Source organism: Doryrhamphus excisus, chromosome 2, assembly GCF_030265055.1.
Source record: "Doryrhamphus excisus isolate RoL2022-K1 chromosome 2, RoL_Dexc_1.0, whole genome shotgun sequence".
Classification (NCBI taxonomy): Eukaryota; Metazoa; Chordata; class Actinopteri; order Syngnathiformes; family Syngnathidae; genus Doryrhamphus; species Doryrhamphus excisus.
Genome location: NC_080467.1, coordinates 17,820,704 through 17,841,070, shown reverse-complemented (window position 1 = coordinate 17,841,070; position 20,367 = coordinate 17,820,704). Strand labels below are relative to the sequence as shown.

General features: G+C 39.4%; 2 protein-coding genes across 4 annotated transcripts; one reads left to right on the top strand and one right to left on the bottom strand.

Annotated features, from left to right (window-relative positions):
- Positions 1–156: 156 nt before the first annotated feature.
- On the top strand, positions 157–8,789 carry skp2 (S-phase kinase-associated protein 2, E3 ubiquitin protein ligase). Its single transcript, XM_058064982.1, has 10 exons — positions 157–325; positions 1,425–1,654; positions 1,716–1,827; positions 3,571–3,714; positions 4,769–4,903; positions 6,944–7,042; positions 7,127–7,254; positions 7,501–7,552; positions 7,915–8,022; positions 8,093–8,789. Exons 1-10 carry the CDS (start codon positions 312–314, stop codon positions 8,307–8,309), a joined length of 1,239 nt encoding a protein of 412 aa, XP_057920965.1. The 5' UTR covers positions 157–311; the 3' UTR covers positions 8,310–8,789.
- A 4,019-nt stretch (positions 8,790–12,808) lies between these two features.
- nadk2 (NAD kinase 2, mitochondrial) lies at positions 12,809–20,367 on the bottom strand. 3 transcript variants are annotated; one of them, XM_058064693.1, is made up of 13 exons: positions 20,234–20,344; positions 19,689–19,774; positions 19,516–19,604; positions 19,350–19,438; positions 18,157–18,238; positions 17,717–17,800; positions 17,398–17,537; positions 17,193–17,286; positions 16,997–17,092; positions 15,711–15,766; positions 15,589–15,642; positions 13,823–13,991; positions 12,809–13,320 (listed from the first exon to the last, which is right to left on the bottom strand). In XM_058064693.1, exons 1-13 carry the CDS (start codon positions 20,298–20,300, stop codon positions 13,182–13,184), a joined length of 1,245 nt encoding a protein of 414 aa, XP_057920676.1. In that variant the 5' UTR covers positions 20,301–20,344; the 3' UTR covers positions 12,809–13,181. The 3 variants fall into 3 exon arrangements, with proteins under 3 accessions (XP_057920676.1, XP_057920674.1, XP_057920675.1); XM_058064691.1 differs by having other exon boundaries at positions 19,689–20,367; XM_058064692.1 differs by having other exon boundaries at positions 13,868–13,991; positions 19,689–20,367.

The following is a 20,367-nucleotide window of genomic DNA, read 5'->3' as shown; positions in this document are numbered from 1 at the left end:
AATAAGCATGCTCGGATCAATGGACAGATGACGCAGGATGCTGGATCAGCGTTGCCAGATGTACGCTCGGACGAAATGTTTCCTCAAAATAGGATCATTTTAAGTATCCGGTACGTTTGTACATTTGTGTTTACTCATCTGGCAACTTAGTGCGGGAGTACGCGAGTTGTGACGTCATGACGCAAGGCGCCATGCAGCTGGCGGTGCGTTTAAAAGAGTCAGGCTGGGGGGTTACTGCGGCAAAACTTTACTAAAGTCTGCAGTGTCAGGTTTTTGTTGCACATGACACATTTGTTTCGGAAGCGGAGGCGATGCCACAAGAAAGGTATCGTCAGAATTCTGTTTTAAAGATAGAAAATAACTTTTTTTCGGTAGTTTGTTCTTGTCGTTCAATTCACCGTGAAACTGCTATGGAGCCAGCCACCTAATGGCTATTTCTATTATACTAACACATTGTTTGATTGCTCGTGTGTAATCCTGGTAATGTATCGACGAAGATCTGAGTCTTAAGATGGCAAAATGACTAAGTAAAGTTGTCATATTTTGTTGTGCTTTTGCGCGGTCAAGCTAATATGGCGGGCAGAAGGAACAAGGATGAACCCAAAACTCGTTCACATCACATTTGCTCACCTCGAGCAACACATTAACTACTGGCGGACAAACTTTTTCCATTGAGGGCCACAAAATAAAATATGAAAGGATGCGAGGGCCACATCGATATTTTGTGAAGTAGCACGTGGATACTGTATGCTAAGAAATTGTATATTTGAAGAAAAAAAAACTGGTGAAAAAGTGTATTATCGTATGAACTCTCCCTTTGCTCATTTCCCCCCATTTTTGATGGGTTTTTTGCAAATATTTCAATTTTCTTCTTAAAAAAGTATGTGCATTTTCTTTTTGCGATGTGACTTGATACTTTATTCCCATAATAGTTTTTTCCCACCCTACTTGTCCAAAAATAAGCCCCCCCTTTTTAATATTTAAATTCTATGCTACTAAAATATTTTCATCATGAGTTTATTTTCATAAAATTGCAAATTTTCTCATTAGAATACTTTATTTTTTTATACAATTAGTAGTTTTTCCCCCATTTCTTTCTTTTATTTACATTTTCCAGTTTCAGCTTTTTTCTGATAATTTTGTTATTTTTTGCTTGTTTCTCATATTGTTAAATTTAAAATTATTTCAACCTAAAATGGCATTTACACCCACCCCCCTCACATTACATTATTCTTGTAAAATTAAGATTTTTTTGTTTGTCTTCATTGGAAGACATAAGATGTTGTGATATTTGCACCTGATTCTTGTAAAATTCCTGCTGAATGTTTTTATTTTGTTTTAGAACGTGCTGCACCTCTGTTTATTGACAAACACATGCAATAACTCCATCCCATTCATATAGAAAATGCTTGTCTTCCACTTAGTATGCCACTGCAAGATGTTCCCTGCCTGGCCATCCAGGGTTCCTTGTTGTGTAAAGGCAGCAGCAAACGGAAGTGGACTGAGGGTCAGGACTCCGAATGCACCCCGACAGAGCTCATCCACCAGTGGTCACCTGGACACAAACAGCGCTCCATGTGGAAGGGGAAAGAGAATGACTGCAACCACTTTGTCATCTCCAGACGCTCGAGGAAGAGGAAGGAATCGCTGTCTGGTAAGATCATGTCTTAGTAGTCCTTGCAGTCTGCCCGTTCATTCATGATGTCCTCCTGCAGGTGTTTCATGGGATAACCTTCCTGATGAGCTGATTCTCAGGATCCTCTTCTTCCTCCCGCTGCACGACCTACTCATGACATCAGTCACTTGCAGGCGCTGGCATCGCCTAGCGTTAGTATAGTATTAAATAGTAGCGTGGGTGCAACTGGGGTGACATGTATATATGTGAAAGGGTGTTTGGCCCCTTCCTGATTTCTTATTGATTTACAAGTTTGTCACACTTAAATATTTTACATCATCAAGAAAATAAATATTAGTCACTGACAGCACTACAGGGATTGCACGGGGGCCGAGTAGTTGACCACACAGTCAGGAGATCAGGCACCTCTGTGTGAAGTTTGCAGGTTTCCCCCGTGGGTTTTCTCCGGTTTCCTCCCACATTCCAAAAACATGCTAGGTTAATTGGCGACTCCAAATTGTCCATAGGTATGAATGTGAGTGTGAATGGTTGTTTGTCTATATGTGCCCTGGGATTGGCTGGCGACCAGTCCAGGGTGTACCCCGCCTCTCGCCCGAATACAGCTGGGATAGGCTCCAGCATAGTCCTGTGACCCTCGTGAGGATAAACGATATAGAAAATGGATGGACAACACAAAATACAGCTTTTAAATGAAACTTTTTTTTATTATTATTAATGAAAAAACAAAACCAAAGCGCAGCGTAAACCTAATAACTGGTTGGGGCACTCTTAGCAGCAATCAAGTCTTTTACAGCGCTGTGGAGGAATTCTGGTCAGCACTTTTACTTTGACTCGGCCATTCAGAGGTGGGCTGGTGTGTTTTGGATCATTGTCCTGCTGCAGAACCCAAGTTGGTTTCAACTTCAGGTCACCAACAGATGGCCGGACATTCTCCTTTCAGCCTTAATGTTCTTTTTGTTCTTTTTGCCATGCAGGCCGTTTTTGCAGAGTGTCTTTCTTATGGTGGAGTCATGAACACTGACCTTAATTGAGGCAAGTGAGGCCTGCAATTTTTTGGATGTTGTTTTGGGTCTTTTCTTGGATGAGTTGTCACTACACTTGGTTGTTTTGGTTGGTTGGCCACTCCTGGAATGGTTCACCACTATTTTCGTGTTTTAATATTCCATTTGTGGATAATGGCTCTCACTGTGGTTTGCTGGAGTCCCAAAGCTTTAGAAATGGCCGTATAGCCTTTTCCAGACTGATAGAACTTAATTAGTCTTGGGGGGGGCTCATGGCTCATGTAGATTTGGATTTTTTTTCTCCCTTCATCATTCATTCATTTTCTACCACTTATACTCATGAGGGTCGTGGGGGTGCTGGAGCCTATCCCTGCTGTCTTCGGGTGAGAGGCGGAGTAAACCCTGGACTGGTCGCCAGCCAATCACAGGGCACATATAGACAAACAAATTTTGTTTTGAATGTGGGAGGAAACCGGAGTACCCGGACAAAACCCACAAAGCACGAGGAGAACATGCAAACTCCACACAGAGATCGCCGAGGGTGGAATTGAACCCTGGTCTCCTAGCTGTGAGGTCTGCGTGCTAACCACTAGACCACCGTGCCGCCCTCCGTTCATAATAAAATGTTTAATTTTAAAACTACATTTTGCATTGAGTTGTGTTGTCATTGACTCATTTTTAAATTTGTTTGATGATCTGAAACATTGAAGTGACAAACATAAGAAATCATGAAGGGACAAACACTTTCCCACCACTACTAGCTTTTCAGACGTGTGATACATATCCAGTTTTTTTTTCTGTTAATAAAATACAGTAAAACAGCCTCTAAATGTAAAGTAGTGCTAAATGTTTGTTTTCCTCACACCCCTAAACATACATGGTCATATTGTATTTCTATTTCCATGTGTTGATGATGGCGCTGGCGTCTTTCAGATTCGATGAATCACTGTGGCACAGTGTAGACCTGGAGGGGATGACCAACATGGGTCCAGCTCTGGAGCAGGTTCTGAAGACGGGCGTGCAAAGGCTACGCTGCCCTCGCTCTTTTATAGACAACCTGCACGTAACGGGCACATGGTGAGTGTTGCTTGTCATGTCTGGAAGGAAATCCAATTTGGTATTCAGTTGACTGCAAAAAAGCTCTGTCAACATTTATCCCAGGGCTGTCCAAACCTTTGCACCGAGGGCCACATACTGAAAAATGAAAGGATGCAAGGGCCATTTTGATATTTTGTTTGGCTGTGGCCTATTGTTCGTCCAAAAAATATTGAAAGACAGTAGGGGTTAAAACCTGATGACTTTGGAGATTAGCTGTGTCTTGAGAACAGGGCAACCAGTGGCTCAAATGTGACATGACACAGTGATCTTTGAATGATAATCTTAATGATAATTGTTTAGTTTTTTTAAGTTGAAATGATTGAATATCGATCTAATAGCACAATTATCGACCAGCAAAATTTGTTATTGTGACAGGCCTAGTGACATGTATGTTTTCCAAAGGAAAATTGTACTCTGTCTGTTTGTAGCATTTCTTGAAATGCTGGCTTTTCAACTCTATTAAAAAGCAGCATTTTTTTGTTTTTTTTTCGTTTTTTGTATTTACTTTGCCGATGAAACGTCTCAGTGATAGTCGACTGTAGGTTTTTTCTTAATGGAAAAACTGGGTCGGGTGCATACATTTGATGTGAGCACGTTCATTTTGTTTTCCTTTTTGCTGCCACCATTTTTGAACAGATTGGGCATACTGGCTTGTTGGTGCTTTGCAGGTGTTTTTTCACGTTGCATTGCTCCTTATGAGGACTCTTCTGCTGTGTGTATGCTAGTGTCCCCGCCTCCTCTCACAAAGACAAAGCGACTGTATGACCGACGGGGGGCCCCCGTTCATTGTGGCTTGGAACGCCATTGTTTATGGTCGTCTAACTGAACAAGAAATCTTGTCCCGGAAACCCCCAACTAGCGACATAATCCAGGTTTAATCCCTAAATATCCAAATACACACACATCTCTGTGCCGAGTTTCTTTTGTCAGTGGAATGTTGAGGCCAATATCAGATTGATTGTTAATTCATGAGACCATCATTGTTGCTTATTGACGTTTTTCCAACATGAAAGTGTTGTCTTTGTCCTGTTAGCACACTGCAGATAGCTGAAATGGACCTGTCCAGTTCCATCATCACCACACCAACCCTGGAGAGCATCCTCAGTCGCTGTCATCTTTTAGAGTGTCTCAGTCTGGAAGGCCTGCAACTCTCTGACACCATCATCAGGTTAGTTCAGTGTGTTGATGTGCACTACTTGTGCACTTTACTCTAGACTTCTAAACCATTACATTAAACCAGGGGTGCTCATTAAGTCGATCGCGATCTACCGGTCGATCGCGGAGGTGGTACTGGTCGATCGCTGGTCGATCGCGGCGTGACATTAAAAAAATATCATCCCAGCCTCAATGCCGTCACTTGATTGATATACAGGGCAGCCATTCAGATGACAACTGAATGTTGCCCTTCGGGCGACCAATCAAATCAAACAACGTCTCTAAGTGCAGCAGAACTTACGATGTCAGCCTATCATCCAGCCCCGTTACTTGATTGACATACAGGACAACCAGTCAGATGACAACTGAATTTTGACCTTTAGGTCACCGCTCATGCGTAAACAACGATGCAAAGTGCTAAGCTAGTCGGCGAATTGCGAGATTTTAAGCCCTCGCTAAAGTTTATGGTCACTAAAATGAGTGAAGGAGCTGGACCAAGTAAAAAGGCAAAAACTGGACCAAGTAAAAAGGCAAAAAACATATCACTTCCATACGGATATGGAATATTATACGGATATTATGATACAGATATTATCCATGACTGATAAACATTTGGAAGTGTGCTTGAGGCTGGCTATCAGCAGCTACTGTCCGGACTATGCATCCCTGGCTGGTTCAATTCAGTGCAAGTCATCAAAGTAAACTCAGGTAATTACAAAAAATGTTAATAGTTAATTATGTGTGTTTTGCAATATTGGCTCATTTGGTTATGTAAGGTACATCAACATACATTGTACGTACAAATAATCCTCAATACATTTGAAAATAAATAGATGTTTTGCATTTTTGTAGTGGGTAGATCATTTTGACTCTGTCATTTTTTAAAGTAGCTCGCATGCTGAAAAAGCGTGAGCACCCCTGCATTAAACCATTACAAAAACAAGTGAACTGTAACGTCTTGTTTTCAGTTTTGCAAAGTGGTCAATCACTCGGCTGTGGCTTAACTTGGAAAGTTCTTCACTCTCCACTGACATGATGGCAAGATGGTGAAGCCTATCCTGCCTCATTGTGCTTCTCAGCCAAGCGTGGAGCCGTTTTCTGTGAAATAAACTTAAATGGTTTTCTTCCTGAAGATAGACCATTCGAGAACCACTGCACCATCCATAGGCTATATCTGTCAACTAACACAAGCTTACTCAAAATCATCATTGATGCAGAGTTCAGGATGCTCAAGATGCTGGTTCCTGAGCAGAACCAACAGACCATGAACCATGAAACTCACTGGAAGTTCTCCCGACAGCTCGTACAGCAAATTAATGTAGTCTTGATACAAGGAATAACGTTAGCTAACTTAGCATTAACTTAAGACGGGCTTCTGTTGCCTGTCTAGCTAGGACTTCAGTTACTTCTCTCATTCCTTGCTGTTTTGTCCCTGCCGCAGGCGAATAACCTTCTGATATCTAGCTAGGAGTTACAGTTGGAGTCAAATCAAAATCAAAATAGTATATTTAACAAGTTGTTGTCGGCTAACATTACCTACCTCACGCAGTGATTCTCATCGCCTGCCTCTCCCTCTCTCTCTCTCTCTCTCTCGCTCCCTTTCTCTCGACTTGGAGTTGACACACAAGTATTATCAGTTGAAGTCGCTACACGTTAATACTATATTACCATATTAATTAGCCATGTGTCATTGTTTATGTGGAGTGAATACAGCAGCAATTAAGATAATTACCCTACTAAGTAGTATGTGCCTTAGACTTAAAACTCTGAAGTGATTTTTTTTTTAAATTGGTGACATTTTTACTGGGGCACGTGCCCCAGTGAAATCTGTCTGGCGACGCCGCTGGTCACATCTGGTTGCGGTCATCACCAACTCCAAAAATGACACCCGTGGTACATGGTGAGCAGAGTAAAGCAGAAAGGCATAGTAGTACTGTACTATTATGCAGTAAAGTGTTCAGGTGTGATGGAGGGAGGGAAGAAGCACTTTTAGAGTCTGTGGTGCATGAAGTCAGTGTTTTTGGAATAGTTGGATGTTGATTTTGTCTTGCAGAGCTCTGGACAATAATCCACGCCTACGTCAGCTCAACCTCAGCGGCTGCTCAGACTTCTCTGCCGACGCCCTTGCTCACATGCTACAATCCTGCTTAAGGTCTGCCCTTTACTCCTCTTGCTTTCCTTGTCTCCGCTTCCAGTTTCCCTCATCTTTGTCACCCTCTGTCTCACCCTTGTGCAGAATAGAGCAATTGAACGTATCGTGGTGCGCCTTTGACAGTAATCATGTGAGGAGCGTCGTCAATCACGTGACCCCCAGTGTTGCAAAGCTCAACCTCAGCGGCTACAGGGACAGCCTCACGCTAGACGGTTAGTACAAGACCCGTGGATTCAAAGAGCAAAATACTTACTTTCAAGACGTAGTACATCACCCCCCTCAAGTACTTGCAAGTGGCTGAGTCAGCATCTTGTCATGTTGCCAAAGACACAGTCTGGCAGTGAGATCAACACTCCACTCCACCTTTAGGTTTTGTGTCCGATATTGCATATTATCCTGATATCCATAGCTGCAGGCATGTTGCACTTTACCTCATGTGTTTTGGTTTCTCTTTCTAGATGTGAAAGTGTTGGTTGCCAGATGTCCTCACATTCTTACTCTTGATCTCAGGTATGTTCATGGTCAGTCAAGGATGTACAACAGCAAACTCCCTTCTGTATCTGCATACACAGTATATCCACATTGTACCATGTGTATGTACACTAGGGATGTCCTGATCAGGATTTTATGCTGCCAATACCGATCCCAATAATCCATGAGTGAAATCGGCTGATACCAATACCGATTACATACATGCAGTGTAAATCGGCTATATTAGGGCTCACCGAGGTTTTTTTTCACATGAGCGCTACTTTTACAGAATGAAAATGGCCAAGAGCTACTGATCTATTTTCATAGCTCATTTCAAGCCAAACAAAGCTAATGTTATTTCTAGTCTTCTCACATTAACTGAAACCCTGAATGTGTTCCAGTGACAGTACTCAGCTGATGGCCGACTGCTTCCCAGTCCTCTCCGATCTCCAACACCTCATGCACCTGTCCTTGAGCCGCTGCTACCACATTCACATCGCCGCCCTCACGTAAGCTCTGCCATCAACCAGCCGGGTCCGGTTCAAGCGGCCAACAAACTAACTTGAGCTCCGTTTTCAGCAACCTCAAGAAAACCTTCCATGCGCTGCATTACCTGGACGTGTTCGGGCTGGTGAACGACAGTCACCTGCCGACGCTGAGGAAGGAAAACCCGGGCATTTGCATTAACTCCTGGCCATTCTCTGCCATCGCCCGCCCCACCCCTGCCAGCGCCGTGGGTGGTGTTGGCGGCCTCAGCATGTGGAACAAAAAAAGTCGATTGAGGTTCAAGTTGTAAGGATTTTTCAGCTGAAACCTGCGATGACGATGTTTGTCTTCATGCAGGGAGATGTGGCGTTCGAGTTGTTGAAGATCAAGTGAAAGCAGCCTTTTTAAATACAAACGTTTGTAGGTTTTTTAAGGTAGGGATAATCATCTGTTTATAAATCTAGTTATGTGCTTTTTGAACGCTGAATGTTGTACTGTTTTTAAATTCAAGAGGTTTTATGTATGGAGAAAGATATTTTGAAGCAGATGATGCTCCGTCGGTCACTTTTAATCAGTGTTAGGTTTCTGTTTTCCAAGAGAGAAACCTAAGCCGAGTTGACCTGTTTACAATAAATGATCATTGCAGCTGAAAGGTAAATGTGTTGATTATCTGTCCAACTGCTTTCAGCGTGATCGTCCAGCTACAACCCGTGTTATAGTTCGCTGTGTACGCATTGTTTCACTGTGTTGTGCCAAACAAGTAAACCACTGACCACCCGTTTGTGATTTGCTTTGAAATTAGCTTTCACAGGTCACTTCCGTTTAGGGTTGGGCATCAAGCATTGACTGGAACTGGGTCTGACATTCTCATTCTCCTGGAACCGTTCATTTATTTAACTTCCAGTGCCTACGTTTTGGTGATTGGCCAGCGGCATAACATCAAACGAAAAGAGGCAGCGTTTGTGTTCATCCATTTCGGATAGTGTGATGGCACTTGCTAGTTTGACCAAAATTGACAAAAAAACAAGAAAAATTGCAGAATGGATGCACTACTCGCAGGATTAAACCCCCCTAGATTCACGGTTTACTGGCAGTTTGACGCACTACGCTGGACTTTCAACCAATAACGTGAACAAAACAAATAACGTGGATCTTATGCCAGCATTGAAGCAGCCAACAAATGATACTATATTTAAATTCTACTGTGAATACGACGGCCAATTCAAATATCCTAGCTAATGAAGGTGTACTTTACCTGACCTTAATGCTAGCTTTAGCCAGGAAGTTGACCAGACCCCACACTACTTTATTCACTTGTTTACCATGGTGAAGTTTACACCGTCTATTCTGCATCATAAGACACTCCAAAACATAAGTAGGATATGTGCCATTGTTTTCTCATAAGCTTTTTAAAAATACAAACCATGTCAATGTGTACTCTTACATAAAGAGTCTTTTAAAAACCATGGAGACAGACATTTCATCCAAGAACTTTGGCTAGCGGCCATGCAAACAGAATCGAGAATCATTAGGAACAGGAATTGGAACGAATCAGAATCACTCCAATTCAAACACTGCCCAAGCCTACTTCCGTGTGGAGGTGGTCCTTGGGTTATACATACTTACATTGTCATGGAAGTCGACTTTTTAAAACTAAATTAACTCCTAAGTCATTCACACGTTCACGCAACACATGTAAGGACACAAAATACTGTCATAAAACACTAAACACAAGCATTAAATGAAAATTCCACGGCAATATTAAGACCATATATACTAGTTATTACTTTTTCTTTCAGCCAATTGGCGACCTGGCAGCTGAAATGGCTAAATGAACTAAAATATAAATAAGGCATTCTGAAAATGCAGTGAAAACATGTAGTGATACAATAGGTACTATTATATACACTGGTCACTCGGTGTCAGTGATGTTCCATTGATGAGCCATTATCCATCACACTGTACAGAAGCTGGAACAAGGAACTTTCCCAATGCTAACATATGTGATTCTGTATTATGGCTTATTTTCTTTATTTTCTAGTGTCTTTTCTGTCAATACAATATTGGGTAACAGGAATGTTATTTCACGTCTGGAGTGCTCCAATGTTAAAAACATGTATTTAGAACAGGGGTGGGCAAACTACGGCCCGGGGGCCACATCCGGCCCGCCAAGTGTTTGAATACGGCCCGCCCGTTCTTTCCAAAGTATTTCATTTAAAGTCAACATACAAGCTGGCATCATGGCTTGAGACGACATTTTCATGGTTTGGCTGTTTTATCAATTTTGTTATTTGATGCGATCTGTTGTTTACAAAGTGAAAAAAGGGACACAAGCACATAATAATAATAATATTAAATAATAAATGTATTCTTCTTATTATAAATTTATAACGCACTTTACATCAAATAAATGATTTCAAAGTGCACATATAGCAGATTGCATGACACTTTTACAGATACAATAATTTCATTATTTGATGTGGTCTGTTATTTACAAAGTGCTCCTGAAAAAAGGGACACAGGCACATAATAATAATAATAATAACAAATAACAATAATATAAAATAATAACAAATATAAAATAATACTAAATTTATTATTCTTATACATTTATAAAGCACTTTACATCATCATAATAATAACAAATTAATATAAAATAATAATAACAAATAATATCAAATAATAATACATTTATTCTAATTATTGTAAATTTATAACGTATTTTACATCAAATAAATGATCTTAAAGTGCACATATAGCAGATTGCATAACACTTTTACAGATACAATAATTTCGTTATTTGATGTGGTCTGTTATTTACAAAGTGCTCCTGAAAAAAGGGACACAGGCACATAATAATAATAATAATAATAACAAATAATAATAATATAAAATAAGAATAACAAATAATATAAAATACCAAATTTATTCTTCTTATTATACATTTATAAAGCACTTTACATCATAATAATAATAAATAAAATAATATAAAATAATAACAAATATCAAATAAGAATACATTTATTCTAATTATTATAAATTTATAACGTACTTTACATCAAATAAATGATCTTAAAGTGCACATATAGCAGATTGCATAACACTTTTACAGATAGAATAATTTCGTTATTTGATGTGGTCTGTTGTTTACAAAGTGCTCCTGAAAAAAGGGACACAGGCACATAATAATAATAATAACAAATAATATCGATATAAATAATACATTTATTATTATAAATTTATAACACACTTTACATCAAATAAATGATCTCAAAGTGCCCATAAAGCAGATTTCATGACACTTTTATAGATACAATCATTCCAGCTGGACTGTTTCATGTAAAATATCGAGTCTGGCCCCCCCGTCAATTTTGTTAAATCAATGCGGCCCGCCAGTCAAAAAGTTTGCCCACCCCTGATTTAGAAGGTCCTTTATGGACCTGTGCCAAATTAAAGTTAACGTTGCTTAGAACCCACTATGACTAATCTGAGAGTCATAACACATTGCAACGTGCAAATGAGTGTTCACTACGGATTGTATGGATATTGGATCAAAACAAAACATCTTCCACTGACAGGAGCGTTGCGGAGTGCTTCCACTACTGACATCTTCCTCAAAGATAAGCTAAAAGAGGAAATTCAGGAAAATTCCTCTCAGCGACAACGATAACAAGAAAATTTGAAATTAAACATAATGTACTGTTGCAGCTTTTCTGTTAAAAAGACACTCATTTTTAATTATTTAATAGCAGTTTTTCAGAGAAACCATTGCCGTTTCAACTTAAAAATAAGCTTCTTGTGTTCATTGCTTGTGCAATGAAATGCTTTATTATGGCCCCATTTTCTTCTGAATGCAATTTTGATACCAAGATAATTGATTACATTTCATATTCATGTGAGCTAATCGGTTTGATGCAATCCATTCGTTTTCTATGCCGCTTACCCTCACTAGGGTGGCAATGGTATGCTGGAGCCTATTCCAGCTGTCTTCGGGTGGGAGGCGGGGTACACCCTTGACTGGTGGCCGGCCAATCACAGGGCACAGGCATTTGTTGCCCAGTGTGTGTGTGTGTGTGTGTGTGTGTGTGTGTGCGTGTGAAATGAAGTAAAAAAAAAAAAAGATTTTGTAAGAGTTTTATTTAAAATAGTGACATAATTCATTTTAAAAATGAGACAATTGCTCTTGATAAAGAAACATGTGAAACAGCTTTGACCTACATGGTTTTGCGATCAAACATTTACCAAAGATGAGGAGCCAAAGTACCTACTTTGGCAGGGGTGTCCAAACCTTTCTAGCAAGGGCCACATAGTAAAATGAAAGGATGCAAGGGCCACACTTTGCTATTTTGTAAAACAACACATATACAACTTAAGGTTTTGTTTGTTTCTTTGGGGATTTTCCTGATTTCGGAGTCGTTACAGCGGATCTTAGATACATACGTACATTTCATGAAAAAATACACACCTCAGCTTTGTGATACAAATGAATAAGAATATTATTACTATCCCATTTTTGCTTCCGCACCCCAAATATTTAAACTTTCTCCTTAAATAATCTTTCTCCGCAACATTATGACTTTCTTCCCATAACATGAGAATTTTCCCCAACCAAATTTTATTTTGACTTTTAAAAAGTCACATATTTTTACTTTGATATTTCAACCCTACACTACTAATTATTGTTCCTCATAATACTATGAGTTTATTCTCATAACATTTTAACTTTTTTATTTGTTACAATAGGACTTTTTTCCTTTCTGGTAAAATTACAGCTTATTTATTCTTTTTTTTTTTTTTTTTTTACAACGACTTCAACTTCCTTCTTGTATAATTTCATTTTGTGATGATGACTTGATTCTCACAACGTAATTTTTTCCGCAATCTAATTTTCCAAAACAACCATATTACCTTAGTGCCCCCCGCCCTAAGGTAATACTAAGGTATTGGACACCCCTGTCCTTTGGTTTCTTCTACTTTGCACACTTTATTTGCTCCTCTCTGAGTTTTTAGCTACAAAAATTCAAACTTTCTACCAAAAATATCTGGACAAAACTTTTCCAGTTTCATATAGAAAGGGAGGGAGGTGGGGGTGTAATAAATAAAAGGTACCAGTACTTCCCTTAACCCTTGGTCTGAGCAGGTGCTGCAGTAGTGGTTAGGTGTCGTAGTAGAAGCCGGCGTCTCAGTTATCCAGAAGTACGGTGCGGAGCTGATCCTCCTCGCTCATGCTGATTGTTGCGATGGCACCGTCGTTGAACTCAAACGACGTCCCGCCATCCACCACCATGCATGCGTCCCAGCACCGAGAGCGAACACACACTCTGGAAGAGCACACGTGACACTGTTTCAAAGATGAAACACGGCAGTAGTCTTGTCACGCACTGACCAGAAATGACAATTGCAATATTTACCCGTGTACTGATGGTGCAGTACATTTTGCTGTACTTGTTAGTGTGAAGACACTTACACACTTTAGATTATGTGTAAGTATGCAAGTGTGCGAACTGAGACACAGCCTTGAGCTTGGTTTATACTTGATGCTGCACGGAATCCCTTTTCCCTTTAGCACCCTTTCTTGGCTTCACATGTTGGTCTCTTCAATTTTCCCAACTTTTTTTTTTTTTTTTTTATTAACCCCCTCCTCTCTCAAGAGTGGCAGTTTTTCCCCCAAGAATTATTGACAATCTGTTGATCACGGTGATCTCTATGACCCGTGTCTGTATTTTCAAACCTCTTGCTTACAGAGGGGCGTGGTTGCAAAAGTGAAAAGTTTGACCACAGGAAGTCGTGTGGACCTCGTGGATGCATCAAGCATAAACCAACCTTTCGACTCTTTCACGTTTGTAAGATGGAGGAATGGCCACTGACTTGCTAGCGAAGCCTCTCTGCCGGCTGCTGGAGAACACTCGGTTGACGATCGGCTCTCGAACGCTGAAGAACAAACGTCTGTCTTCGGGACTGAACACCAGTGATTCGTTGTACTTGTCAGTAACTACAAGCACATGTACAAGAACAATAAATAGACCACACAAAATTAAATTGCAATGGAACCTTAGTTAGCGCCACTAATTAGTTCCAGAAGGAACTATGATGAACTAGTTAACCATTATGAGAATTAATGTAAATCAAATTAATCTGTTCCAGTTAGCCAAAAATATGAACACAAAACATGTTTTTATAGTCTTACATGCAGAAAACAATTCTAAATATATATAAATGATGAATGAAAGGGATAAATGAACATTTAAGGATACTTTTACCTTCATGACACGGCGAGACAAAGACTTCCTGTTGTCGCATGAGTGGTTTCTTGAATTCAATAGTATTTCTCACCTCGGTAACTCAAAACGGAGTCACAGAAAGTTGCAAGTGCCAGCATTTTGATAAAGAAGCTGATAAACACTATTGAATGCAAGAGACATATAATGTGGCATGCATATTAACTTAGGTCAGCAACATTGTTATTTACGCCAAAAAAGTACGGCTACATATTGGAGATGCCGTCACTGCGGCTGGGTTGTTATTTTGGAGTTTGGAAACATTAAGGATAGGTGGGGCGTTCGTTTCTATTTTGCTATGTGAAATCAATGGGCCCTGGAAGGAAGTTAAGGTACGTAAAATACAGCAAAATATTACAAGTTATCATGAATGCACCTGTTACTGCATGGTCATAGCATGTATAAAAAAACACAAAACCTTGTTGGCTGTTTTTGAAGGTCTTTGTAGGCGGAATCGGTGTATCCTAATGTGCCAAAATGAGCCGTCTATTTTTATATCTTTTGTATCTTTAGAAAAGAGAGGCACATGCTGTATGTGTTCATGTCTCACATAAGGATTGTGGATGACTGTTAGCCCAGTAGCTTGCTGTGCTAGCAGCGACCATTTCTGATGTCCTGCAGTGACACCGTAGCCTGTGCAATGTGATGTAAACAAAGAATAACAGTGTGAGTGTAAAAGTGATTATTGGGTGTTATTTTATGTCTACAGGGCTCTAATAGTGTCAAAAGCCATACCGTCAAACTGGATTTTTATATTCTACTACAAAAATATGGAGTCTGCAGCCAATTAACTGCGATAAACAAGGGATGACTGTAGCTGCAAAATAAAATAAAATGAAAAGTCAAACAACAGCTGTAAATGTACAAGAATCGAGTAAAAATATTAAGAGGAAAGTCGCAATTTGTTGGACAATTTGAATGAAAATGTTGAATGTTTTGAAACGGACTCATACCATGGCATAGCTTCAAAGCTACCACTTTATAACTATTATAGATATATATAGTTATATCTATGATTATTCTCGAGAACAGATTAATTGGATTTACATTATTGCCTCGTTTTTTTTACGTTTCGATTCACATCTGACCTTTGGAACAAATTAGTGACAAAATACCATTGGACATACACAATAAAAAAGTTCAATTTCAGTAATCAGTATTTAAAGAATTAGCATTAATAAAACATCTCATTGAATTAAACAAAATATTTGTATATATAAAATGCATTTTATTTTATTATTATTTGTCATTGTACAGTATAAATAGTTTCCTGTGTCCAGTCTTTTGGACAATTTGGATTTATAAACTCACCTTTCTCAATGAACTGGGGGTTCAGTGGAATATCAAGGCCAGTCTCATACTTTCCTTAAAAAAGTGATGTTATTAGTCGGCATTATTTTGGATTCATACTGAATATCTGAGAGTGACACTACCTATTTTTAGGATCTCATTCACTGCTTGTTCAGCAAGTTTGTTGATATTATAAGACCTATGGACAGAGAGAAGGCATCAATTACTTCAAAGAGATTTTACACTAACAAAACACAAGACAAAGGCAGACCTTTGTGCCTGCTCAGCAAAACTGCAAAGAAAAGTGGAGAAAAATGTCAAACTTTTTTTCCCCCTCAATTAGTTTGGTTCAGAGCGAGAGCTGAATTCCTTTCATTCTATTGGTAGGAAACCTGTGTTGACGTGACAATGTTTACCGTCATTGTAATATATATACAGCATGGCACAAAAGTCAGTACATCCCTCACATTTCTGAAAATATTTTATATATTTTCATGTGACAACACTTTGGTACAATGTAGTCACTATAAAACTTGGATAACAGTGTAAACTACTGTCCCGACAAAACGCACGCACACTTTAACTCAAAACCGCTGGTGACAGGAGTACACCTCTCATGATGTCCAAACTGTGTGAAATTAAATAAAGACAGTAATTAACAAATAAGCCATAAAAAATGTTTTGTGTTTGCAGCCAAAGCAACTCAGCTGAGGCACAACACAGGAGGGCAGTCCATCTCCCATACAGCCCGCCACCACAGCTTTGAAAAAATCCTATGGGAAACTCTTATCTCATATCCCATGCTTTTTTTCCCAAACATTTTTGTTGTCGTGTGCTCTTTAATGTCAAAACAATTCTTAGTAAAGTAAAATTATTTTTAAAAATTCTTAAAAAGTACAATTATTTTTAGTTTAACTTTAGTTTTTGTTTTTTTTAAATCAAAACTGAAATGCCAAACCTATTTTAGCCACACTCACAATAGACCTTTTTAACTGGCTGTAAAACTATGTAGCATTCTAACTGGTCACTAGGTGTCAGTACATGTTACACAGCCACTGCAAGTCAGATGTACTGTACAGAAACCAAAAGAAAAAAGAACAAGAAACTCTCCCGATGCCAACAAGTCTCAGTCTATATTATGTCTTATTTTCTCTTATTACGTCTACTACATTAGATATAAATAATACGAGAGACTATAGGGGTGTTATTTCATGTCTGAAGGGCTCTAATATTTTTAAAAACTGTGTTTACAACGTTGTAAACTAGTTTTCTATTTCCATTCTCAGATGATAGAAAAATTCCATTTATAAATAAGGAATCCTCCTTCATGATCATGGTCAGGTCTGGAACCAAATTAAATGTAATAAACGAGGGACAACTGTTCTTCATGTAAATTAAAAAAAATACTGTGACTATAGTGTAAGTGTACCAGGCTTTGGATCCTGTTCCTGTGCAAATGCTAAGCCCTGAACTCTTCTGCTTTTCCCATGGGCCATCGTCCACCGAGATCTCATAGTAGGACGCCCTACGGAACAAGTCACAGCATGAACGTGAGTGCTGATGCTGTTGCACATTCTCCCACACACGCGCGGAGACGCACGTCGATATAGTCATTTTCCAGGTACCTTGAGGACAAAGACTCTCCAATGAAGATTTCGTTCAGGCTCCTGATGGGAAGAAGACTGGCCTTAGAGAAGCTCTCATTCAGTATTCCCATCTCTGGAAACCAACCCAAAGGAGAACATCGGCGTTTACAAACAATCAAAAAACAAAAACAAAAAAATACAGCAGAAGTGTAGTTGGAGGCACATTACACAAACAGATACTTGCTCTGTTTGTTGTCCATGGTGGTGATGCGATGGGCTTGGCTGTGCTGCTCCAGGCTCAGCTGCTGCTCATGCAGGTCTACTGGAGTTGGATTTATGCCAGTGCCCTCAAGGTGCAGTCGAATCCTCTGCCTCCACTGCCATCTGCATGACAACAGATGAGGTGAGGGGCCAGGAGGAGCATGGGAAGAACATGCACACTAGGTCAGAGATCATCATTTTTACTGCTGCACAAAAAACAGACTGGCCAAAGGGTTAAGACTTAATAGATCTACAAATGTGAGACATAACGCTTCAAAACTTCCTAGTGAATAAATACGCACCTGAACTCACCACAGGAGAGCTTCCCAAGCGCCTCAGGGAATTTGCGAGTGTACTTAACAGGTAAGCACAGATGACCTTCTGACCTTTAGGTTGAAAGAGAAATACAAAGAATGACAAATGCTTTTGAAGAGGAACTGCACTTTTTTCACTACACTGATGTGGAACAAATTTATTTCACTTTTCTGTGCATTGTAACACATTGTTAATTCACTTCAGCTAGCTGACGATGCTGTCATTCGGATACACCTATTTCGACTATGAAGCCAACGGTGCATGGTTTCATATACACGCTGTGATCACGCTTTAACACGTACACTGATAACAGGTAATAGTTGTAGTATTTTTTGATGATTTAAAAAACTATCAAAACGTCTTTCCTGGGGCGCATTGATACACATACTACACAGTCCTGCCAAAATATTGGTGTGTTGTGTTATACCTTTCAGGGTCTGTGTTTACGCCGACAATTGGTTTGTCCTTGCTTAAAACCTTACTGGCGACAAGTAGCATTGTCCCATCACCTATCAAAACAAAGAGAGCGTAAGAGAACATATTTGTGTATTTGCATACTTTACCTAATCCTTGGTTAGACTGTCTTATGTCTGCTAGCCCAGGACAAAAACAGAGACATTTAAGGAATAGTCTAATAGTTCATATATTGCACATACTGAAAAATTAAAGAATGCAAATGCATATCAGTGAAAAAGCACAGTATTGATATTGTCCGATACTGGCGTTAAAATGCTGATCCCCTCTGCAGCATCACAACAACCATGTCTGCCGTGTGTGGGACGTCCTGTCAAGAGTTGTGATATAGATGAAACATTTTTTCTTTTTCCAAATATGTCAACTTTGATCTCATAACTTTATTCACATATATTGACTCTATTGCCACAATATAACTTTTTCAACTAAAATTTTCATTTTGTTTCTAATATTACAACTTGTACATAATTTTTTTTATATTCCAACTCTGCTGATAGCATTTTCTCATGACATTTATCTTGTTACAATACAAAATTATAATCTTAATATTTCAATTAATCTGGTAAAATTACACCTGTTTATTCCATCAATGTTTTTTAATTACATTTTCCAAATATTTCAACTTTAATGTTGTTTTCCAATGTTCGAATGTTTTCTTCTCATGAATATTTTATTCCCACATGTTGACCTTATTCCCTTAGTATTTTTGACTTGCAACAAACTTTTTACCTCTTCTTAAATATATCAACTTCACGCTACACAATTTGTTGTTTCCTCATCATATTAAGTTTTTAAGATAGCTTTTTTTCTCTTAATATTTTGACTTTATTCTTGTAAAAATTATAATGAATCGGCCCAATATCAGTGTCAAAATGTGATACTGGGTGATATCAGTATCTTCTCTCTAACGAAAGGCGATGTACCACTTATGCCGCAAATCTTGCTGAAATTGCAGCATAACGCTGTTAATACTGTGTCGCTCAAAAGTTCAGAGTTCTGTGTTCATTAAGCGCCTTTCCACAAGAAACTGAAGTTAATGCCTCTTATTTACACAATCACACTTTAAAGGGCCACACTTTAGAAACCCCCAATACACAATATTGCATGCATATAATTAAAATATATAATAAATTGCCAAAAAGGTACCTCCAGCAGAGATGATGGCATCTGCCCATTGTACTACTTCTGCATCATATTCACCCCTCTTCACCACTTGCACGTCAATTCCTTCTTTCCTGCAAGCCGGCATTTTAAGACTTCTGACAAGCAGCATGAGGAAAATTCCAAGCATGTCGCTGTGATAGTATCTTACTGCAGGCTTTTCACAATATGCTCCACGTTGTTCGTGTGAATGTTATGTCTTTCCAGCAGGCCACTGTAGCTGGAACCCTTCATAGCGAGCTGAAAAATACAAACATTCACACGTGGTAGAAGTCATGATGTTAGCATTAGCATCGGGGGACTTTCAACACAATCTCGTCTCACCAGCTGTTTCAAATCCTCCTCAGAGAGACCTGCATAGCGATAACGTTGTTGTTCGAACTCATACCGGGTCGTCTTGGTAACCACTGCTACTTTCCCGGGTTTGAATCCATATTTTGGTTTGGATGAGAAGTTACGAGATTTGGTGTGAACTAAACTTCCGTGTGCCACCTGATTTCCAAGACACACCAAGTGTGCCACAGAACGTCGAGGCATATTGCAATTTAATATTAAATCAAAAATAAAAGTCGACATAAATGTGTGGAATGACGCTCGGGTTCAGTACTATTGCGTATCCATTCAAAGGAGTCTGGAAGGTCACCAAGTCCACCAGCTAACTTACTTGTTCCGGTTACTTTTAGTTGTTTCCCAGCCGTGATTTGTTAACATGTAAATCAACAGTGATTAGTCGCCATTTAACTAGCTAACTAGGTACTGGACAATCAATGTTAGGAGTTATGATAAGTGTACAGGCTAGTTACTAGCAACAAAGCAGCTCGCAGATTGCTCAAAACTCGCCAACATGTAGCAACTGGATTCAATCTTACCACGATATGAATTAAGTCTGCGCCCTGCCCATGCTACCAACCATATTTTAGAGAGCTGAATATTCATAAACTGCTGGAGTACGAACGACGTCTGGAAGCGAGCATGCCTTTCCCGTAAATTCCAACTTGGCAGG